This window comes from Neovison vison, chromosome 12, assembly GCF_020171115.1.
Source record: "Neovison vison isolate M4711 chromosome 12, ASM_NN_V1, whole genome shotgun sequence".
NCBI classification, from domain to species: Eukaryota; Metazoa; Chordata; class Mammalia; order Carnivora; family Mustelidae; genus Neogale; species Neogale vison.
This window is the reverse complement of record NC_058102.1, coordinates 129,163,357-129,188,818: the sequence shown is the minus strand read 5'-3', so window position 1 is coordinate 129,188,818 and position 25,462 is coordinate 129,163,357. Positions and strand designations below refer to the sequence as shown.

General features: G+C 32.8%; 1 protein-coding gene across 1 annotated transcript in view; it reads left to right on the top strand.

The window, feature by feature from the left end:
• Window positions 1-25,462, top strand: part of DNAJC1 (DnaJ heat shock protein family (Hsp40) member C1) — a 228,442-nt gene that overhangs the window by 60,035 nt on the left and 142,945 nt on the right. Inside the window, exons 2-6 of the mRNA XM_044228968.1 lie at window positions 7,061-7,162; window positions 7,658-7,704; window positions 14,046-14,211; window positions 15,102-15,199; window positions 16,207-16,300. Coding sequence (XP_044084903.1) covers window positions 7,061-7,162; window positions 7,658-7,704; window positions 14,046-14,211; window positions 15,102-15,199; window positions 16,207-16,300 — 507 coding nt within the window. The remainder of the gene's footprint in view (window positions 1-7,060; window positions 7,163-7,657; window positions 7,705-14,045; window positions 14,212-15,101; window positions 15,200-16,206; window positions 16,301-25,462) is intronic.

The window sequence follows — 25,462 nt, the reverse complement described above, 5'->3', positions numbered from 1 at the left end:
TCTGATATTTACTTTGGGTTTACTTTATTATTCTTTTTCTTGTTTCCTTAAGGTGGAAAGTTAGGTTGAGATTTTTTTTGTCATTAGTTGTAGTTGTAAAATTCCTTCTGACCACTGATTTTTGCTGCATCCTAAGTTTTGATATGTTGTATTTTTGTTTTCATTTATATCAATACTTGCTAATTTTTACAGCGATTTCTTTTTTACTTTATATAAAATTGAATGTCATAATTTAATTTAGTTCTTGCTTAATCCTTAGTCATGTTAAGTTAGAAAAATAGTTATAATTATTTACATTAATGAATTAAAACCTCACAGAATGCATAAATCCAAAAGGAAATGATATGATCCTGAAATTTAGTGACCTTTCTTGGTTCAGTCTTAATCTAAACATCACAGGGAAAAAAATTCTCCAAAATTTTTCAGTTTCATTCTTCAGGAGCACAGTTTTCTGGCTTGTTACTATGTTCTTTTAACATGTACAACAGTTCTCTTAGAGGGATATAACATAATAGCACTTTTCATCCATATCTAGGTATTTTCTAGTTTATTTTTTATTTTTTGACTCTGGTTGTGCTCATGAGTGTGTTATTTCCACATATTTGTGAATTTTCCAAATCTCCTTCATTATTGATATCTAATGTCATTCCATTGTGGTTGGAGATTATGATTTCAGTATTTTAAAATTTGTTTCAGCTTACATTGTGTTCTAAAATTTGGGCTGTTCTAGGGAATGTTCCATGTATATTCTGTTGTTGGGTGGAATGTACTATGGATATCTGTTAGGTTTGTCCAGTTGGTTTATATTGTTGTTCACGTCTTCTGTTCACTTGATAATGTTCTACAGAATTTCTCTAGGCATTATTGAAACTGAGGTGCTGAAGTTTCCCATATTATTGTACACATATTATAACGTTACTATACAAATGACCTATTTTTCCCTTTAATATTGTTAAGTGTTCACTTTATTTTGGGGCTCTGTTGGTAGGTGCATATATGTTTATAATTGTTGTATCTTGATGCATTCACCTTTTTGTCATTAATGTTCTTTTTTATCTCTTATAACAATTTTTGTTTTAAGGTCCGTTTTGCCTGGTATTAGTATAGCTTTCCCAGCTCTCTTTTGGTTACTGTTTGCATTTAGTATTATTTTCCACCTACACACTTTCAATCACTTTGGTCATAAAATGAGTTTCTTGTAGATACCATATAGTTGGAGCATGTTTGTTTATAATCCATTTTGCTAGTTTCTGTCTTTTATTTGGAAAGTTTAATCCATTTTTTAAAGATTTTATTTATTTATTTGAGAGAGAAATTATGTGTGCATGAGCGGGATAGAGGCAGAGGAGGAGAGAGAGGGACAAGTAGCCTCTCCATTGAGCCTGGAGCCCAGTGCAGGGCCCAATCTCAGCATTCTGAGATCATGACCTAGGAGTAATCAAGAGTTGGCCACTTAACCTACTGAGCCACCCAAGTGCCCCAATCCATTTTTTAAAAAATATTTCATTTATTTATTTGACAGAGAGAGAAAGAGATCACAAGTAGGCAGAGAGGCAGGCACAGAGAGAGGGGGGAAGCAGGCTCCCTGCTGAGCAGAGAGCCCCATGCGGGGCTTGATCCCAGGACCCTGAGATCATGACCTGAGCCGAAGGCAGAGGCTTAACCCACTGAGCCACCCAGGCGCCCTGCCCCAATCCATTTTTTAAAATAATTGCTGATAAGGGAATACTTATTTTTGTCATTTTGCTGTTTGTCTTCTATTTGTTTTATATCTTCTCTTTACCTTATTTATCCCTTACTGCTTATTTTTTGTTAGATCTGTTTTTCTACTGTACCATTTAATCCACTTTTTGTTTCTTTTACTATAGATCTTTATTTTCTTTGTGGTTGCCATGGGGATTTCAATTAACAATTTATAGCAATCTAGTTTGAATTAATACCTATTTAGTTTAAATCATATAAACATTTGGCTCCTCGAAAGTCTGTTCCTGTTTCTTATGTAGTTATTGTCATAGATTACATCTTTATGCATGTATGCCCATAGACATTGATATTTATTATTGTTTTATTTGACATAGATTTATAATTATTGCTTAGTAGTTGTCCTTTAAATTGTATAGAAAAAAGTTGAATTACTAACCAAAAATACACAAATGTTGACTTTTGTTATTTATCCATATATTATCTTTACCAGTGTTTATTTCTTCATATAGATTTGAGTTACTGTCTAGTATTTTTTTTCTTTCAGCCAAAGAACTCCCTGCAGCATTTCTTCTAGAGCAAATCTACTAGCTGTGAATCCTCAGTTTTTGTTTAATTGTGATATCTTCATTTCTCTTTCATTTTTGGGATAATTTTGCTAGATATATAATTCCTAGATAAATGTTTTTCTTAGCACTTTAAATATGTCATTCCCCTACCTTCTGGACTCCATGGTTTCTGATGATAAATTAGCTATTAATAATATTGAGAATCCCTTGTATGTGATGAGTTACTTCTCTTGCTGCTTTCAGGATTTTCTCTCTTGGTCTTTGACTTTCAACAATTTGATCATTATGTTTTGAGGTATGGCTCTCTCTGAAGTGATCCTACTTGAGATTGTTGAGATTCTTGAATGCATATATTTGTATCTTTCATCAAAATTTGGCTGTGCTCATGCATTTTTTTCTTCAAATATTTTTCTTTCTTCCTCTTTCTCTCTTCTCCCTCTGGGACTTTCATTTTGTGTAGGATGGTCTCTTTATGGTGTTGCATAGGTCTCTTGGGTGCTGTTCATCTTTTTTTCATTCTTTCTGTTCCTCATATCGGGTAATCTCAATTTGACCTAACTTCAAGTTCATAGATTCTTTCTTCTGCTCAGCTCTGCTTTTGAGCCCCTCTAGTGAATTTTTATTTTCAGTTATTTTATTTTTCAAGTCCAGAATTTCCTTTTGGTTCCTTTTCAAAATTTCTGTCTCTGTTGATATTCTCTGTGTGGTGAGACATGACTCTTGTATTTGAGTTCTTTGTATGTGCTCTTGAGCATATTTTAAATAGTTGACTTAAAGTCCTTGTCCAGTAAGTTCAATGTTTGAGCGTCCTCAAGGACAATTTCTATTAATTTCTTTTACCCCCATACTTTCTTGTTTCTTTGCATGTTCATAATTTTTAATGAATACTAGACATTTTGAGTACATAATTTAATCAGGTTATCCCCCCCCTACCAGGGGTTCTTTTGTTTGTTTTTTGTTTGGTTGGTTGGTTATGTTTATTTGTTTGTTTGTTTTGGGTTTTGCTGCTTGTGGTTTTATTTGTCTAGTGACATTTTAAAATTAATTTTGTAGTGTATATTCTTTGTTGTGTCTAGCCACTGACATCTCTGTTTGAATTGCTTAGTGGTCAGTTAATGATTCAACAGATTTCCTTAAAGGCTTGGACCTGGGGGGGGGTTGCGGGGGGGGGGGGGACTTAGTCTTTGCCAGTGGGTTATATGTATATAATGGAGCATGGTTTCAACACTCAACTAGATTTACAACTCTCTCTCAGCTTTCACTTTCTGCTGTGTCTAAGCTAAAGTAAAGATCAGCCAGAGAATTTAGGACCTTTGCAGGTCTTTCTGAGTACATCCTCAGGAAGGATGTACTCTACCTTGAGCATGCACATGGTCTTCTAGTTTCCAAGGAATATATGGGAGCTTTTCAAACCCATATTCCCCAAAGCATCTTACTAGTCTTTCCTCCCAAGCTTTTTTTTTTTTTTCCTCCCAAGCTTTTTGATGTTTCTATTGTATGACCCAACTGCTATCCCTTGCCTCAATTTGGCACTAGCTAATAAATTTACCTTTAAGTGTTTTTAACAAATGTCCTAGATAATTAATTACCTCTCTGACTTGGGAGAGTACTGAGTTTGGTAAAATAAAAGCAAGCTCTTTACACAGTCCATCAGGGAAAAAATAGACCAAAATAAACAACCACAGTTAAGAACCAAGTCTGTTTTGCTTTCTTCTGCACTAGGAACCCACACAGAGAACTCAGATTGGAATCTTAAAGACCCTAACTGAGAATTAGCTGTTTTTTTCCTGGTTAAGTAGTTGCCTGGTTTGAGTAGTTTGCATAGTTCAGTTTGGGTTGATTCTGACTATTTTTGCTACGTTATTTGCTGTTTCTGTGAAGGGACAGGTCTTTGGAGTTTGCCACTCTATTTTTGCTGACATCCACTGTATTTAATTTTGACAAACATATTACTTTCATAATTGGGGTTTTTGGGGATCTGACTTTTGTTGTTGTTTGTTTCTTTAGAATAACCATATGTATCTTCTTTATACGGGTCATCCAAATACTAAGATAGTTCACATCCAAGTTGCCAAGGAACTGTCACATTTAGAAGGAAAAGAATTCTGGCAATTGAACCCTGTAGATCTGATCTCAATAGCGTTAAAGATAACCAATTCACCCAGGACTTTCAACAGTTTGATTATTATGTTTTGAGGTATGGCTCTCTTTGAAGTGAGCCCTATCAAAAAATTTTCTTCACATGCCAGAGAGATAAAAAGCCAATCTAGTGATTATGGGAGGTAAATGTTCTAATATGCAGATCTCTCATAGAAATCCGATGTGAAATGTTGGAAAAGTTTACACACATCAGGGTCTTCACCTTTAAAATTGCAGTTGAACATTCACATTGTAGTTATGTGGATGTTTTCGATATGGTTTATCAGATCGCTATGAATGTAACAATTATTCTCACTGCCTTCCCAAAGCTGTAGCCTCTTGTGAAGTGACTCAGTTCAAATCTACTAGCTGGATCTACCGAGCTGACATAGGAGTCTCTGGTTCTGATAAAACACTTTTGGGGTTTGAGTTCTATTTTCATTGGTTTACCAATAGCAGGAACTTGAGCAAGTTACTTAACCTCTCTCTGTCTCACTTATCTGATCAGAAAATGGGCCTAATAACAACTGTAGTTAGTTCATAGCTTTGTTATAAGGAAATAAGATTCTTAGAATAATTTACTAAAATTAAATACATAAGTAATAGTTCGAAGTGAAGCTTATCTAGAGCATGGCTTTTAGGTAGGGAAATCCTCAAGTTTTTCTGTTCTGTCCACTTAGGGTGGAGCTAATTGGTGAAATAACTGTACTGGGCAGATTCTCAAGAGGAAAAAGTCAGGCAATACCTGTGTGTAGGCCGAGGCACTCAGCCTTTAGTTAGAAGAGAATCGTCTGTACCTACAGCTGGGTGCAAAACAAAAACATGAGGTTGGGGAACAGCATCCTAATATGTAATGATCTGGGAGACCAGGAAGATGGGCCAAGATAGTGGGAGATAAAGCTAAAAAGATTGGAAAAGACAGATGATGAAGGCACTTGGGAGTTACTGAAGGGTTTGAAATAGGAGAGCCATCTGGCTACATTTATATTTAGAGCACATATTGTGGCAGAAAAATGGAGAATTAGAATCAGCATGGCAAGACTGGAAGGAGGGGACTATAAGTTATTTTTATTTTTAAGTAAGTCCTAGGTGTTCCATAATGAGCATGCATTGATTTTGTAACACGATAAAACACGTAAGCTTTATTTTATAAGAAATCTACTTTGGGAATTTTTCTATGATACAGTCCTAATTCAATAAAATCCAAAATTAAAGTCCCAGTTAGAGAACAGTTATTCATTTGACACTTGACCTCTTCGCTCAACAAAATCTCCATCACAAATTTTCAGTAAATAATCATCCTTTTCTATTGCATGTTACCTATTAAGAATTTGGAACACATCAATTCTATTTAGCAAATTAGAATGAAAATTTTAACTGTATTATCTTCAAAAGTTACTCTGCTAACTTTATATCTTCTCAGTCCTCTGTAAGGCACAAAAATATTCACACCTAAGCTGAGATTTTTAACAAGAGTGACACCCTGGAGCAGTAAGCCCCAGAAAATTGATAATGAAAATAATGGTTCATATAGGAAAGCTTGACAGACAGATTATAATCTCACTTTACTTCTCTCCAGCTCTATTTCTTTAACAACTATTTAGTCCCAGAGACAAAGATTTTTGTTTTGTTTTGGTTTGGTTTTTTAGGCATTTGAACTTTTTCAAGTAAAGTAGTTTTAGGAGTTACTAAATTTTCAGCTATAAAACAAAATACAATTTAATAAACAATTTTGTTACCATTTTGTACCACTATGAATATGCTAGTTATTAGAATAATTTTTAAACTCAGTGGAGATAAAGTTTTAAACCCAGTTTTAAATCGTGTTCTTTTTTTATCGTTATGTCTTTTATGCTGACCATGTAAAACCATGTTTTCTGAGTTTATCTATACACACAGGATTATATAGAATGTAATTTTAACATCCACTTAATCCAACATATTCCTACTGAATTATTGTGACTTTTTAAATGTTTGTACTATATTAATAGTAGTGGGCAAATTTATTACTACTAGCTAGACCATGGAAACTGGACACCGTTGAAAACACTCTTGGAAGTACTAAAAAAATATTAAGTACAATACATACAACTACTTCTAATTACAGTTATCTTGGATAAATACAAATGTAACTGCCTTCAAATACGCGTACTTCTGACATGGGAAATTGAGATTCCATAGGTTGTGGCTCGATGGTAAATTCAATATAAATAACAATGAAGAAACCACATATGGTAAGCGTGGGATTCAGAAATTGGCTTTAAGATTCTCAAATAAATAAAGATCTTCTTTGAAGGCACATGGATGTATTAATTTTTAATTTGTTTCTTTTTGATCTCTTAATTACTGAAAAAGATTTATTGGTTAATTTTAGGAAGGCAAGTGTTTGAAAAGTTTTGCCAAACACTGTCTTCTTTAAATGACTGTATGGTAATGAAAAGTTAAGAGGAGAGCCAAATTAGATTGAATAATTGTTCAGTCATGTGGGTCAGGCTAGTTGCATAGCCTGGTTGTTAGACTGATTGCTCAAATTACATTGCCTGGGGTCCTGCACTTGGTTGGCTGTCTTCTCAGATCTTAACAAGGTTCTGGGAATTTCTTTTTCTGACAACGTTTGCTTTGTGTTTTTCCCCTCCCCCTACCACCTCCAGGATGCTTCATCTGCAGACATTAGAAAAGCATATCGTAAGCTTTCACTGACTTTGCATCCAGACAAGAATAAAGATGAAAATGCAGAAACTCAGTTTAGACAAGTAAGTGAAGTGTACTGTTATTATATATATTTTATAACAAATTTTAAATAACTATTTTCTAATAAAAATAGTAACTTATATGTAAAATAATTCTGTTTGAAAATGGGGTCGTAGTTTAGAAATAGAAAGCCATGTTCACTCAATTTTTTACAAAATATCACCATCATTTTTTATATCAGAATCTCTAAATTCTTGGAGGGTCATAATTGTCATAATTTTCTTGTCTAAATTACAGCTTTTGCTTTTTAAAAGCACATTTTAACATAATTATTACTTTTGCATCTTTCACAAAGATGTATTTTGGTATCAAGCATTTTTTAACCTCTTAAGGTTCTACTAAAAATAGAAAATGTTACAGAAAATTCAGATTATATCTGTTCATCGTATTTATGAGCACATAGGTTTTTCTGCTTGTGCATTATAGTGTGTTCACCTTCCTAAGTGATTTCTTATAGCTGAGAGTATTTTTATTTTAAAGTAATGCTTTTATTTTAGTTGGTGGCCATTTATGAAGTTTTAAAGGATGATGAACGAAGGCAGAGGTGAGTGTCCATTTCTGCTTTTGAATTAAGATGTTACAGTTTGATGTCTTAGTTTGTAAAGGAAAGAATTGTCTTACTAGACATTTATTATAAGTTAGTATTTTATTTTTGTTTCTTCCTATGTTTAGAACAGAGTTAATTTCTATTGAAAATATTCACTAGGTTGATTGGGTACTTGTACACTTCAGGATCGTGAGTCATAATGTTACCAAGTCATAGCTCCATTAGATATGATTTAACATGAGTGTCTATGCTGTGGGACTTATAGATACCACTTGACTTCAAACAAATGCCCAGTCATTTTTTTATATATCAGTCATAGCTCCTAATTGTGCTTGGTGGTCTTCCCCCTCCCCCCATTCCTTAAATGTTTTGGAATTAGGCTGTTAGTGATACTCATGTTATCACAATTTCTTGGTGTTTTCTCACTCTCAAAATAAATCTGTTATTTGTGAGTAAGAGAACAGACTTGTATAAGTCTGTAGAAAATAGGTATGGAAGAAAAGTGCTTCTTTCTCTTTCCTATTTCTTTTGCCTCCTTCCCTTCCCTTACTCTGCTCTGGTGATTCTGCATTTAAGTTAAACTGCAGAGGGAAGACAGCCCCCTCACTTTGAGACTTCTCTGTGGCCCTTTCAGAAGAGTAGTAATAAATTTATACATAGTTTATAGTGCCAGTGACTTAAGAGGAGATTGCAGAAAGGCCCCTTTCCTTTGCTCCTTCAGAATGTGTGGAATGCATTGACACTATTGCATTAGGCTTCCAAGTTTCTTAAGTCAGACCCCAGTAAGTATATTGCGGGGGGCAGCATATTTTGCATCATGCCTCAGAACACAGGTGCACATACACACTCTTGAAGCAGAAATTTCACAAAACAATAGTGTGTGATACAGGCTGATATTTTCTATTCCAGGCTAGTGTAGACTAATCTTTTCTTTAAAAAAAAATTATTTGAATGTATTATCTGGAATTATTCTATATCCTAAAATGTTAGCTACTACTCTTGCTTCTCATCTTAACTCTTTAATTTGAATGCCTCAGTTTGTCAGATTGCAAAGCAAGGACTCAAGATATCCTCTGTAAGTGTTCTTGCTTTATAACAAGGGCTGGCATTGGTCCAGATACCATAGCAGACATTCCTCTGGTTTGAGATAATCCATAGTGTTGAAAGAGTCCTAGAAGTGTGTTGAAAGAAGTATTGGTCATTCTGTGCATATTTTCTAGTTGCTTTCTCTCCCTGAGCCCCTAGTTTTATTTCACACATCAAGAATGTGTCTGTAAAGATAGCTTTATTTAGTCTCCCTATGTCTTTGGCATCAGGTTTTGTCTTTTTGTTTGTTGTTACCTTAAAGTCAGTTAACTTTGTAACAATTTCTTTCAGTTCCTGAAAAAATCATTTATATCTTTACAGAACAAATCACTTCTTCTGTATAAAATGGTGACATAGATGCATCTAACATTTTTGGGGGGATTCGTTCCCTTTGCAATGTTTTTACAGTGTTAGTAGAAAAAAATGAATCTGACAGTTACACAAACAGCTGTAGTATTTATACCCCTTGAGGCACAAGTAACTCTTTGGTAACTGGTTTTCCTTGAGGCAAAAATCTTAACTAATCAAGCTGAGAATCACTTCTCTAAAGCTTACGCCTGAGGCCAGGTGACCTATGTGTTTTTAAACATATAGGAGAAATGGACCTCTCCAGACAATTATCTAATGTTTCTAATTCCTTTAGGAAGAAAAACCCAGCAGTCATTTTTATCTTCTAAAGGAATATTGTCTTATGCTGGTATTAAAAAATGCTCTTTGGTATCACAATTATTTATTATAAATATTCATTAAATAAGTACTTTTAAATGTGTAACCTCCCAGGAATTTGCAGTTTGGAAAATTGTCATATATGTTTCTTTATTTATTTCCCTTATGAGAAATTGTGTTTTCACTGAAATCAGGTGCATTCTTTAATTTTGGTAGGAAAGAGAATAGCAATGACATAGATAAAATAAACTAGATAACTTTTTTTTTTTTTAAGGAAAAGCAAATTTTATTTTTAAACTGCTTTCCTTAGGTATAACTTGAATACATAGAAGTCACCTATTTTAAGTGTTCAAGTCAATGATTTTTAATAGATTTACAGAGTTGTGCAGACACCACAACCCAGTTTTAGAACATTTCCATCACCTCCAAACATTCCCTGAGGCCTGTTTGCAGGCAATCCCCACTCTACTCCCAGACCCAAGTAATCACTGATCTCCTTTCTGTGTTTATAAATTTCTTTTCTGGGCATCTCCTATTAATGAAATCATGTAATGTGTACTCTTTTGCATCTGGCTTCTTTCTGTGACACTCTTTTTGGGGCACATCTACATTGTAGCATATACCAGTAGATAATTCTTTGTTATTGCTGAGTAATATTCCATATCGTATACAACTTTTGTTTATTTATTCACCAAGTGATAGACATTGAGGTTGTTTCCACTTTGGGGCTACGATGAGCAATGCTGCTATGAATACTCACGTTTAAGTCTTTGTATGAACAGATTTTTTTTCCTTATTTCTCTTGAATAGATTCTTAGGAGTGAGATTGTGAATAAATTTCTAAGCCTTTTTCCCCCCCGAAACATAGACTATAGTATGCAACTAACAAGTTTGTGTGGCTACTGTAAGGAAAGCATAATAGCCTTTTCTCAACTCCCAGGTACTTGTTTAATTTGGGGAAAAGCAGCTCAGCTATAGTCTGACATAAATTTCTGTGCAAGTGCTGTGAGCGTTAGCTGAAAAAAGTACCAAGTAGATACTAGTCATTACATATACACACTAGATTATGCTTTAGTAATATTAGTATATCACTTTTATTTAAAATCTATTATAAATTTTTAACCAATATTATTTTGCTAACCCAGTTGTGCAACTTTAAATTTTGGGGGGATTTTTGGTCTATTTTAAGGTACTTTATTTGTAAAAGTTGGATTTTCTTTTAGTTTACTAAATAAAATCATGTTTTGCTTACAAATTCAGCAAAAAGTGTAGTTATCTCAGCCTCAATATGCTAAACATTTACAAATCCATTACCTCATTATTCTAAATTTGATTATAGATGTGTCTGAAGAAAAATATACACTAACCTGAGAGTAAGAAATCTATCTTAGTACCTTCTCTAATTAGAATATATAAGATACCTGTTATATGGAATAGAGAAAGTGCTATATTCCACAAGTTTTTGCATATGTATACATTTTTAAAGGAGAGTAAGACTGATTAATTTAGATGTGTTTCTTGTTTATGATCATTGTGTAGGTAATTTTTACTCTTGGGTCCAAAATGTGACCTAGATGGTCATTGTTGTTATTGTTTTTTAAACTAAAATTTCAAATTTTGTATGATGGGAATTCCCAGTTTAGGCACATGCTAGAATTATTTAAGTATTTGTTTTCATAACATATGTTTTCTATTTTAGTTTCATAGTAACTATTTTACATTTCAAAATATGAGAATATTTTATATTTACATAACATTTTTTCTGTTGGTAATTTAAACATTTTTAGATTTATTGGCTTTCCAGTGTTTATATTAGGCTAAATATATTTGATAAATTGAGATTATAGAATCAAATTTACTAATGATTACATAACCATTATTTTATCTTTATCAGGTACATTTTAAGAAAATCAAAGTAAACATATATTAAATCATATGTTGAATGTGGTATTGGTTAATCAGTGTTTTAATTTCCAAGATATTAGCCTTTATGACTCCATATCATTTTTTGTATTAGTAATATTTTCATCAAACATATTTACTTTTGTATTTTCTTATAATGATAATGTGCATATTCTTAATCTGGTTTTAACCGGTTATTCAGAGCAGTTTGTACAAGCTGAATTACAGAATATTTTATCAGTGTTATGTGTTAAATATAGAAAAAGCAAAACACAGTGATGTTTTAAATTTTATGAGTTGTCAACACATTTTTTTCTTAAATAATTATAAATATAGTCTCGGTATATTTTAAGAAATATCTTTATTTTTTCAGTGTTTCAGGAAAGCAGTGATTTATCTTTAACAGCATATATTCTTAAAAAGTGAACTATAATAGAAGCTATCTTCCCTTAAAATGGCCAGTCGTATGAGCCATAATGTTCATTGATAGTAAAATCAATAGAGCATTGATTCTAAGCTTAATCCTTGGAGACTGTTGTTTAGAGTGGCAAACATAGCTTAGTAAATATCTGGTTCTGTTTAATGTGTTCAGTGCATGAGGTTTTGCTGTCTTGAATTTGTCTGTACACTAAACACAACTTGTATGTGGGGTAGAAAAATGTAGCTATTAATACATACATAGCATTTCAACAATGATAGTGATTAAAATATGTGGGATAAGATTCATAGCTATGAGTTTAGTTATGTTTTCTTCCAATACAGTTTAGATCTAAAACAAATTTAATACTTATTAATGCTCTTAGGGAATTGTCACCATTTCCTTAGATGTTCTTTGTTAATAACCACTTTACATGAAGTTAATTCATGGGACAGATAAGCTGAAAATAGTGATTTTTCACTATTCACTTCTATTTCCATGAACAAATCTGGAGTAGAATATAGATTTAGAATAAATTCAGGATTTAACATTCATTGGCCTTCATTCAAATGTAATCCTGAAACCTTTTTGTCAATCCATTTCTAATTTAAACTGAGTCAATTTATACAAAGATAAATTTAAACAAACTTTTGAGGGCAGGAATGATAGTTTTTGATGAAATCTTATTATTTTATCTTGATATTATAGTGTTCAAGAATTGCTCTGCGTATTTAAAAGGAAAATATTTAACATCAATTTTGTCGTCCGGCTACTACACAACCATATTTTAATTTGTACACTATTGTACACTACACATTGCCTTTTAAGAGTTTAGTACTAATTAATGTCTTCTGCTTTGAACACTGGTTATTCTGATCTGCCATTATTATTAATAATCTAAGTTGATCTAAATGTTAGGTTTTCCAGATTTGCTAATAAAATATATTTCAAATTTGTAACCAATATTTTTCTACTGAAAAAAGAAGTTGCCTATAATAAATCCTGTGCTTATTTTTTTTAAGCATATCTCCAAGGTATCAATTTAATAACTATCAAAGTAGCTACTGCAGTTGTTGCATTTAAATTGATTTACATGTCAAGACTGGCAGTTTAGCAGCTGCGCTATTATTCCTAGATCGGTCAATTTACTTGAGAAAAACCTACTACTGAGTTCTACTGACCTGCCTGACAATATAGGCCCTATTTCTATTCCTGTAATTAGGCCTGCGAGTAACTCAGAATATTTTTAATTAAAATATTTTGGTCAATGTGTTGCACCAAATTAGGCCTTTCAGTGAAGATTTAATTCGAGAAATAGTGTGATTAGAATATTTAATGAGTTGTGTTCAATTAAGATTAACAGGTTGTGTGTTTTGAACATACAGTGTTTGTATGTGACCATTTTGAGTTTTACAATCATAAATGTTACTCCTGATTTTTAACCTTAAAAATATTTATCTTTGTAGTGGTCTGACAGGTAAACTTCAATTCAGTTGAAATTTTATTCTAAAGAAAGCTGATTTAAAATGTATTACTAGAAAAGCTTTTATTTGTTATGTTCTTTCCTTCCAGCAAAGCCAAAAATGAGGAAATTGCCACTTAAATGTTTACAAATAAACAGTTTTATTGAGAAATCTGACATAAACACTGGTTGTTTCCCATCTATTTTTAATTTGGAAACTTTATTCTTTAAAGGAATTTGAGCAATACAAAATTAAAAGGTACTCATAGGCTTCTAATCATGAAGAAGCTTTGATAAAATAGTATATATAAATATTTCAACCTTAAACTATAGTACAGGGTTGGAAATAATAGCACAGACTAGAAAATTCATCCTGAATTTGGTTCAATTAATATATAATTCATGGTAACAAAGAGCCTCTTATCTTGATTTTTCTTCCGTTAAGATCTTTCCTTTTGTTGCTGACTTGTGTGGTAGGGTCTTTACTGCAGACTGTGATAGAGAAGTAGACTATATGTCTCGTTAGTTTAGATGTCATTCGAGAAGTCACGTCATTGGGGTGCTGTAAAACACAGGTCTGGTATCCACAGTATATTATTGTGTATCTTTTTGAAGGTTGTCTGTGACTGTACTATATGCAGTGTTTTCAATTTATAGGCCATTGTAATGCTAATAATCTACATAAGTTTTATATATTTTGGAGAAAATTCTTTTCTCTTTCCTATTCTTAAGTATAGGCATGAATTAATTTTTTTGCTTTTATTTTAAACTCCCCATGAAAAACTGTTGTATTTGCTACTGTAGGTATGATGATATTCTGATCAATGGACTTCCAGATTGGCGACAGCCTGTATTCTACTACAGGCGGGTGAGAAAAATGAGCAATGCTGAGCTGGCATTACTTTTGTTCATTATTCTCACGGTGGGTCATTATGCTGTGGTTTGGTCAATCTACCTGGAAAAACAACTGGTAAGTATTGGTAATAAATCAAATGATCTAGCCTCCTTAATTTTACATGGAATTTCAGACATTTTATTTTTCAACTGATAGAAATTTCAAGTTTTCTATATATACTTCTTACCCTAAAAGTTTTATACTCAGTATTTACTGTTCAATGTGTTTCTAAGTAAAGAAGAACCCATGACATAAGAAAAAAATCTTCTTTTTAAAAAATGTGGCGTTTGAGTTTGTCATAAAATTTTGTGAAGGCCCGAATAGCGAGCTGAAAGTTAAAAGGTACAACCATGTTTTCTTTCTTGTCACCTTCCAAACAGAAATATTTTTTATGTAAAAAGGATTTTTAGAAATTTTTGTGTTATAGCCTTTTATATAAAGAATGTTTACTTTAAAGGTTTTAAATATATGACTTAAAGTGAGTATAATTTTATAATTTCAGAGATCAGTTGATGAAAAAATTACACTTTTCTTATTTTAACATACCATTACATAGTTTATTCAGCTCTGAACTTTTATTTATGTGCTAAAGATAATCAAACATATTTATCAGTATTCATAAATTGTTTACTCATTTGCATCTGTTTACTCATTCTTTTTGAAGTGACATTATTAAAGTTGGATGAATGAGAAAAAGTAAGTTGAATGCTTTCTCCTCTTAGAAAACTTTGATTGCTATGGAGATACACATGACTGACAGTGCTGAACTTCATGTGTGTTTAAGAACTGGATGCCATGGCAACAGTTATTGTTAAAGATTGATGATTTTACTTAATCATGTTGGACCCTACATACATTTGCATAAATGTTCTTCTATAATGTTTACCCTTCACAGAAGACTCTTGATAACATTTGAAGAGTACATGTTAATGATAACCTGTAACCATAATTCTTTCCACATTAAGGATGAACTGCTTAGTAGAAAAAAAAGAGAAAAGAAAAAAAAGACAGGCAGCAAGAGTGTGGATGTATCAAAACTTGGTGCTTCAGAAAAAAATGAAAGGTGGGAGCATATAAAAATATTTTGTAATTTGAAACTTTTAAAATGTCTTTGATATGATTCAACTTAATATATATATATATATATTCATTTCAGATATGTAATACTTACATCTGTAGTAGGTTTTTTGAAAGATTAGTACTGTGCCATAGTTTATGAGACAAGTCCTAATCTTAGGCAAAAGTTCCACAGGATTTTTTCTCTTGGAAAGTGTAAATATATGTTTAAATAATCAAACTCCCAAATTCTTGTCATTGTGAAATTTTTATACTGAACTTTAGAAATAAAGTATTCCTAGAAAAAAAAAATCTATCACTTTAGTGTTTAGCTCAGAAGTGACAATATGTAGAAAGGCAGTGATATGCAGTACACTCAAAAAGATACCATTTCTAATATCGATTCATAAAAAGAAATAAAGGGTTTAAATAGTTCACACAGCAGGGCAGGAACTGGATCAATGTGAGATGGAGATCAGAGACTATTCTGCCTGTCTTCTGTTCTGATGACATCAGTGAGTAATGCTTCAGTGAACTGCAAATGACATTAATTTTTATGTATTGGTTTGTTTATACTACAGTCTTCATATCTGGTTGTCAGCACTTGGGAACACTCTGATGATGCTTAGTCTTTTATGGCTCAAGTAATCATAAGGTTTAAGAATTCATTTTGCAGAACAGATGAAAAGTCCAGGCTAGAAAGAGGGCTTTTGTTTCTTCAGCTTTATAACTTGTCTAGGAGTCTCCTTCCCCCAAATCTTGCCTAAATTCTCTTAGTTGCTATATGTAGTAAAGCACTTATGTGAAAGTACTAATGTACTTCATGATAGGCTACATCAAATGTAGTGATAACGGTCATAAGTATTACATTGAAAAATTTCCTCGTACTTTTGTTGAAACAGGTATTCATTTCATAATTCATGAAAGAATTCATGATCTTTATAAAAATATTTGTCTCCCAACATTCTTTCTGTATTTTGCTTCTTTGTTTTTGTTTTTGTTTTTTCCCTTTAGATTACTGACAAAACCACAGTGGCATGATTTGCTTCCATGCAAGCTGGGAATTTGGTTTTGCCTTACACTAAAAGCATTGCCTCATCTAATCCAGGTAAAGCATACCTCTCTCATATAATATTAGATGCTTTCATTTTAATTATTCATGAAATAATTTGTGCCCATGTCTGCTATCTGAGTGCTGATATACAGTGGGTGCTTTATAATGGTGATTGAATTGATAGAAGTGTAAATCTATTTAGAATAGTTCTAAAATTATTTAGGTATCTTTTCCTGTAACTGTCTCTTACTTTGCTTTTAGAACACCTTAGAATTCCAAGACATCAGAAAAAAGAAAAAAATACTATCATTAAGACAGATACAAGAGCAATAAAAATTTAATTCACTGTCAGCATTTAAGGCGTACCCAGAAAATAAGAACAGGACTCAAATAGCCAGTCACCTATTATTTTAATGCATTTAAGAAGACAGTATTTAAAAACAAACAACAAAAAAAAACACTTTACATGAACATTTGTATAATTATGCAAAAATATACGTTGCTTTCCATTTTATTTGTGACTTGAAGAGGAGATATTTTATCTTATATTGGTACTCAGTTTCTGTTGCTAGTCGGTCTTGATCAAACAATAGAATGTGGATCTGTATCATACCATTATGGTAATTCTCTTATTTTTTCAATATTCAGCATACCAAAGTAGATTTTATTAAATTATTGCTTTGCTAATTTTTATTATTACATCTGGTTAGAAAATTCCCAACACATAAACATAACATTTAAAAGTATATGTAATAATAATAGTTTGGGTGTACAAATTTTGAGGTTAAGTTTTAATTTTGAGGAGGAAGTATTTCATTTCAGAAAATGTTTAGGGAAAAAAAAAAAAGAGCCAGATAATTCCTACCCAGTCCTACCCACTTCTTTTCACATATCAGAACTGTTCTTCCTAATCATTTAAGGAAATGAATCATTCCAACTTCTGCATTTTATTCTCTTTCTTCCTCTTACAATAAAAATTTTATATTAGAGGGAAAAATGAAATTAAAATTGCTAGTGTGTTTCTTTCTAAACTTTGCGAAATTATTTACCTATCTTCCATCAAAATAGTTCATCTTAATAGTTTTTGCTTACAGAATTATATATTTTGTTTATAGCTAATAGAGAAAATTACAGTATTTGGATAATTTAAAAGCTTTTGTTTATAAGTTGCTTAGCATATTATCTTACTTATTTGAATAAAAACCCAAAATCCTTATATGCTATGTATGTGTCTTAATAAGAGAGAGGTAAAGTATATTTACCATACCAGTATGTGTATGAGAGGATGTGACCAAAAAATATTTTAGGACATATATTTTCATGTTTTTTTAAGTGTGGATTTTTGTTTGGGGGGGTTTTTTGCTTTAGAATCTGCAATAAGCAAACCAGAGTATAGATGAATTTATAGTCATGAGGCAGAGTAAATAGAATATCACACAAAATGTTAGTTGAAACATTTCTTTGTAATTTTAAACTAAGCCATTTGAAACAACATTTACTTGGTAAAATTAACATTTCCTGGTTAGTATGCAGAGTGATTCATAAAAACAGAGCCAATATATTAAGAGGGCTTTGATTTATAAGTTATTATTTTAATTATCTCCCCATGGTATCTAGAGGTAACAGATGGTGTTGCCTCACCATACCTTTTTTTTATAGTCACAGAAATTAGGAATTTTACAAAAAAATTGTAATCTCTTTAGAAACTCTGCTTTCTTAAACTGTAGGATCAGTTTGCATTTTAAAGTTTTTACTTACTTGGGGATACCTGTTGCTTTCAGTTTTGAGATGCTAGGCATTAGGTTTTAAAAATCTTTGTAAATCTCTCTTTTAAATTTTGTTCTAATTTTTTCTTTCTGATAAATTCATTCCAAGAATAAAAATAAGACAATTCTCCTTTTTTAAAGCAAATACATGGTATTTTAATTCTGCTTTGGGGACATAAGATTCTTTTTTTTTTTTTTCACATTCACTAACGAAATAATGTAATACAGTAGACTGATACAAACTGTGAAAGTGAAAGTATTGCAGATTGATAAACAGAAAGCTTGAGCAAAGCAGTACTGAGTAGTTGCTGATGGGATTAGATGTTTTCTGCTTTTTTTCTTAAGTCTACTGTAAACTTTGCATTAATTTATCACCCGTAAAATTGTATAATGTGAGTACATATGCCTTACCCACAATACTAAAGCTTTGATGTGATGAGGTCTTAAATAAGATACTTACGAAATTGAGAAGCCCTCCTTACCTAAAGCAGTCTGGGTTGGTAATTGGTGCAGTAGTCAAAAAAGAGCCCTACTAGAGCTCTAAGTATATTAAAAAAAAAAAAAAAAAAAGATACAGAGGACGTTAAATGTTTTAAGCATGTACTTTACATTTATTCACCACTCTTGTGATATAGTGCCATTGTTTTGTTTTTCCTTGTGTATACTGCATCTATAATCTTGGTTTCTTTAGGGGCAAACTTCCACTTGATTTCTTAAAGAAGAGTTAAACTAGACTCTTGTAAAGCAATATAATTGTATAATCCTTATAGATTTTTATGATTTCCCCTGTCTTTCATAATTGACAGACTTATATCTAGTTAACAGCATTTTCAGCAACTCTTTTATTGAGCTTCCCAAAGCATCTACTTGGTATTCATAGAAACAACTCTCTTTTTCTACTTACTTTTCACTTCTTTTATATAATACTTAAATTGAATCATATAATTACAGTAACAAGTATTAATCGACACATCCAGCTCCTATAATCATGCAATAAGTTAGTTAAGCAGATATCAGTTAAGAGAATTTTACTTCTGTCTATGAATCCCTTGACTTCCGTAAAATTCATTAAAACTGGTCTGCAAGGATTCTGTTTAGAGCTATTGGATAAGAAGGAGGGTCCAAAGGAAGACTCAGAGACTTCTAGCAAATGGCCTTTACACTAGCCAGATCCATACTTAAATTTCTCCTTATCATATCAAAAGCTGTTCATCTCCAACTTCTTTCCTCCTATTCTTCCTCTAAATACCCATTCCTTTATTGTACTTCATATACATGAATGGTTATCCAGTGGGAGTTGGAAAACTGGCAGTTCTGGTTCAGCTTATGCTCCTAAGTTCACTGTTTATTACTGGGCATCTAAGATCCCTAAGAAAACTTCTTATAACCTGATTAATTTATCTAAATTATTTTCTATCCCTCCCACAAAAAATTACACATTACAATATTTACATCAATATTTGATATGTAAAGCTTCTTTTAAGTTATATATTTAGATAAATAGGTTAGACAATTCAGTAAAAGTTTATTAAACATGTCAGAACAAGGCACTCTTAAGGGGCCATGGAGATGAATATGCCTTCTGGGACCTTATGTCATGTAGAGATTATAATACATGAATTAAAATAATTGTAATAGAGTATGGTATATAAGCTTCACATGTAATATAAATAAAAGACTTCTGTAGATTATCAGACAATAAGATTGTCTCTATATACCGTGACCAAAGAAAACTACAAAGAAGAGTCACTTGAATTGAGTCTTGAATGATGACTAGACCATTGACAGTGGAGTGCCCACTTTGTGTACAGGGTAGTATGCAAAAATAATTTCATAGATACAGTAATTCCCATACAGTCATTCTGGGTTGAGGTTGAAAGAGACCTAAGAAAAACATTATACAACTGCTTTTTATTAAAAAAAGAAGATATCACATAGCCCATTACTGTCTTCTGAGCCAATATTCCAACTCTCCAAACTCTGTATATAATCATTCAGGAATTTATACTCTAATAGATAAATCTGATATGGGGAATCTATAAAGGACATTTAGACAGAATAAAGTTTATTGATTAGACAGCAAAGTATTTCCATCCCACACATCTGTCAAAGACACATACATAATGTTACTAGTGGAAAAGTTATAGTGCATAGTGAGCAGAAAAGACCCAAAGTTGTTCTGTGATCAGACTGGATAGAGATAAAAGTAAATCTTTGACAGCTTCCTTTGCTTTTCAAGAAGGTCCTTATTACCTCCAACTCTGGGTTGTTGTTTTTTTTTTTTTCCCCCTTTCCTTTGTTCTAAAAAAGATAATGGGAAAATTGTAAGAATTGATAGGTGAGAGTAAGATCAGAAAACTAACAACTATTATACTTGATACATATAAAGTATTTGATAATGTTAAATAGATATCAAACATTTCCCAGATTAGAAAATATCCAAGTTGAGGTGTATGTATTTTGTAAAATGTATATTTCACATCATTCATGTACTCACATATGCAGAAAAGTAGAAAGATGAGAAACCAAAGAAAGAAATGTAGAGAGTGTTTGTAAATTGATGAGTAGAAGGAAGGTTTGCCTGTGTATAGAGCGACGAGAGAAGATTCAAGTTAAATGCATGACTATATGCAGAGAAGTTAGGAAAACTTGAGAAAATATGTTTAGTGCAGAAAGCAAGTGGAATGATCAGAAGACATGGAATGTGAACTAGAACATAACAAGGAACTTGGACTATATCAAGAGAAGCATCATATACTTTGAGCTTAAAATTTAATTTTTTATTAAAAGATTTTATTTACTTATTTGACAGACAGAGTTCACAAGTAGGCAGATAGGCAGACAAAGGGAGAAGGAGAAGCAGGCTCCCCGCTGAGCGAAGAGCCTGATGCGGGGCTCGATTCCAGGACCCTGGGACCATGACCTGAGCCGAAGGCAGAGGCTTTAACCCACTGAACCACCCAGGTGCCCCTAGAATTTAATTTTAACACTAAAAGTTTAGCCCTAGTGATACTTATATCTTACTAGTCTGTTTCTGTTCTCATGGTAGTTTCAAAGGGAATATACATTCTCTTGGAATTTGACTAAACAAGTCTTCTCTGTTGGCTAATTTCAACCTACAATCCCAAGAAATTTTTCTGGCCTCCAAAATGCCCTTCTTGAATATTTTTTGATTTATCATGTATGTTCTGAAACATATTCATAACAATAAAAGTAGCAAACAATTATTGAAATATACTATGTGCGTATTTTCAGTTTAACCCTTATAACTTAGTTTATTTTTGTCACTGCCTATCTGTGTTGGAGTCTCATATATTTGGGCCCATAATAATTTAGATTGGTAATACCACCAATTTCTCATATATAAAATCAGTAAGTGCCATATATCCTAAGTGATTACCAGTCTAAATCATGGTCTGTTCATAGTTCTCTATACTTTCTGAGATGAAACAGATCTTAGGTATTCAGAATTTATGTGCTTAATAGTGTGTTTGATTCTGTGGGAATTCAACATTCAAGTTTCTCTCTACCTGCTGTGTTACATTTCTTAGATACATAATTTGTAAAATATAAAATTCCCTTATGTGTACGTTGCCTAAAGTTGTACGTTTTTCCCATTGTTTAGTCCCAGCCCTATCTTTTCTCACTACCAAGCTGATCTTTTGTGAATACAGTCAGACTAAAAATTACTGTAGGAAATTTCCTGCATGCATAGCAACACCACTATCAGGGTTTATAGGTTGCTTAGGAGTAGTGTCTGAGAAAATAGAGAAATCTTCTCCACAGTGCTGTGGCTTTTGCTTTAAAAAATAAAATAAAAGCTGCCTAAGAGAGTAAAGGGAAAATTACACTTTACAGAACCATCTGTAAATGGAGGCATCCTCCCTCCCAAAAAGCTTCTCCCATGGATATTACAACTGTAGACAAGCCTGGAGGTCACCCGCTGTACAGTCAGGGCCCTTCCTTTCTAGCCCCTTTGCTTCTGCTTGCTGGGGCTCTGTCAGAAACCAAATAAACAAAACATTCACAGCTAATTAGCAGTGAAAAAAAGCTTCTAAAAGTCTTTGAGGCAATTGTAGCAAGCTGAGTTGCCTGTTCTCCTAGGCAGAGTTAAACACAGTTTCTCCAAGGGACGAAAAAGTTTACTTTTAAGAACTTTCTAAAAAATTTTGCAAACATACTGTATGTAGGCAGTATGCAAACAAGTGGAAAGAGATGGGAAAGTGTGTCTGAATTTTTGTAAGGCTGAAACTCTACTGCTATAGAAAGACAGAGAAAGAAAACTGGAAACACCTCCCAATAGAACACAAAGAATCCATTCCTTCTGCCCTCTGAAAGGGGGGTGTAAGATGCAAGTAGTCAGAGGTCCAAAGACAGAATATAAAGTTGAGTTTTTAGGTTTTTGCTAGATGCAGAAAAGATTTTAAAAAACACAAAATGTTAGGTAGGATGTTAGAGATCTACAATCTCATTGATTCCATATTTTATAGATAAAAAATACTTAAGACTCAGATTGGTGAGGCAGTTTGCTCAAAGTGACACAACTACTAAATGGTAGAAGTGAAACTTAAAGCAAACCAAAATAAATGTTGAAATATGAGATATATAAAAGCTGAGAAAGAATAAACTTTCCCACTAGTGGAATAACTAGGTAGGTAACCACTTTACACTGAATGAATAAGCTCTCTGGTCTTAAAGTCCCTACCAGAGTCTTTAGACTGGTTCTGATTATTATAAAAGTTATAGAAGGATTCTTGCATTGAGTTGGAGCTGAGTAGATGACTTCTGTAATCTCTTCGGTTTCTTAGGTCAAGTGGAAAAAGTAGTTCGTAGGCCTTATATCTTCTTGAATACCACTGACTCAGGGAGAGAGGAAGACATAGCTTCTGGGTTTTTCTTTCACTTATATTTTATTTTATTTTATTTTATTTATTACTTTAATTATTTTATTTAATATTTTATGAGTTTTTTGTGAATTTAATGTTTTTACAAAAATTTTAAAAATTTTATTCAAAGTCAATAATTTAAAATTTTTTCCTGTTTTCCTCATTGTAATTTTATTACACATTATTTGTAATTCTGAGGTTACAGTGTAAGCCAGTGGGAGAACAAAACTTGATATGGAGTAAATGACTGTGTGGGCAGATTTTTAGAAATGTGCCTCCGGGTATTTTTCTATGTTAAAGGTTTTATGTAAGCTTCAAACAAAGGAGATTTGTGCTGTCCAACAATCAAAAAAAGAAATGGAACATCCTTCATCTCTTTTGTAGTTACCTGTCCTCAGAGCTCTTCCATGTTCCTTATTCCCACAGAATAGGTGATAGGTAGCAATTCACTGCTTGTACCACTCTAGATCAACACCCTTCTTTCCTAAGTTTTCTTCAGTTGTTTAATATTTTGAACTTTATATGGAAAAGTAAAAGTAAACGGAAACACAGCAAACAGTACCAGCTCAGCATGTTATTTTATCACTTAAATGAACCATGTCAATAATGTTAAAAGAAAAGCTTTAAAAAAAAAAAAAAGAAAAGCTTTTGATACAGATATCCTCCATCTAATAACTCACTACTCTTGGAAATATTACATCTTCAAGGGTTACATAAATGGTCATCATCATTAGGAAGCCTTTCCTGATCAGTCCAGTTGAAAACCTCCCGTTACACATTCTATTAACTTCACAGCACTTATTATTTGTATTATAGTAAGGATAGAGTGATAGGCTATGGCAAGGTACAGATCATCCTGAAAATCCAGTGGCTTAAAATTTTTTTCTAGTTTATGCTACTGGTCTATCGCTGGTTGATAGAAAAGAGGACATCGTGCTCTAACCAGCCATTCAGGACTCAGAATAATGACATATTTACCATCTTACAGCCGCACCCACCTGGAACATGTGACCTCCTTCCTCACGATGGTTGAGGAGAGAACTGGAGGACTGCACGAGCTTTTTGATGCTTTGGTTTGAAATGATACATGACATTTCCATCCACAGCCTATCCACAATTAGTCCCATGACCTCACCTAATCTCAAGAGGACAGGAAATGTGGGGAAACAGATAGAATGTTGGGGCGCCTGGGTGGCTCAGTGGGTTAAAGCCTCTGCCTTCAGCTCAGGTCATGATCTCAGGGTCCTGGGATCAAGCCCTGCATTGGACTCTCTGCTCAGCAGGGAGCCTGCCTCCCCCCCCCCCCGCTCTCTCTGCTGGCTCTCCGCCTACTTGTGATTTCTGTCTGTCAAATAAATAAATAAAATCTTGAAAAAAAAAAAACATAGAATGTTGGGTGAGCTTCATTTTCTCTTCCAGTAATTCATTCAACAAATATCGAGTGCTTATTTTATGCCAGGTGCTCCTCTAGGCCCTGGAAATACAAAAAAAAAAAAAAAAAAAAGAAGTTAAAACACAAAAATCTCTGTTCTCACATAGGTTATATTCCAAATTTTTGTTTATTCAGTTATTTTTACATATGCCTTATCTGCTGCTTGCCTTATCATATAATCCCCATTTATCCTTACAATGTACAACATATATAATAGTGGTTCAGTAAATAAACATAAGTAAATATAACTGCTTTATGTCTTCTTGTGCAAGAGCCGGGCTCTACAGTTACAAAGAACAGTCATAACATGCAAATTCTTGAAGTTGGCTCTAGTTCTACAATGTAGAATCAGTTCCCTGCTTCATATCTATGTAGACACGCTTTGAGCCCTTAAAAATTTTTTGTTAAGTACTATAAGAGTTTCTTCTAAGGTAAAAACTTTTGCTCATGTTATATCCATAGTGATTATAATAGAAGCTACTTGAGAATTGGTCTGTTTGGAATCATGTAAATCCCATAGTTTTAATATAGTATTACAGAGCTAAACCTTGGCAGTCCAGAGTCCTTGTTGATTAAAGTAAGCATTCATTCATTCATGGAATACTTATTAAACTTCTATTATGTTTCAGGCAGTGTCCACAAAGATGGATAAGAAGTTTGTATATATAAGAGATTCTAATTTTTGTGTGTGTATTTAAACTGAGACTTATTCTGGACTCAAAATGAGACTTTATTTTCTCTACTTGACAATTATATTGATGTGAATTAGCCATCCCTGAAGAATGGGAGGGAGGGAGTTTGAAAGCAACTGCTCTTTTTTCCCCCATTTTTCCCATTTATTTATTCATTTATTTATTTTTAATTTAAATTCAATTAATTAACATATAATGTATTATTTGTTTCAGGGGTATAGGTCTGTGATTAGTCTTACATAATACCCAGGGCTCATTACAACACATAATCTCCCCAGTGTCCATCACCCAGTTACCCCATCCCCCAGCAAGAAACCTTTCTCCCTCTCTCCCTCTGCTCCATTTCTAAGCACTTAAGTATTCCTCATCCTTTTTCTTTTCTCCATGTCTAACTTGTATTTTCAGACTATAATTACAATATGCCTTCTCCAGAAAGGCTT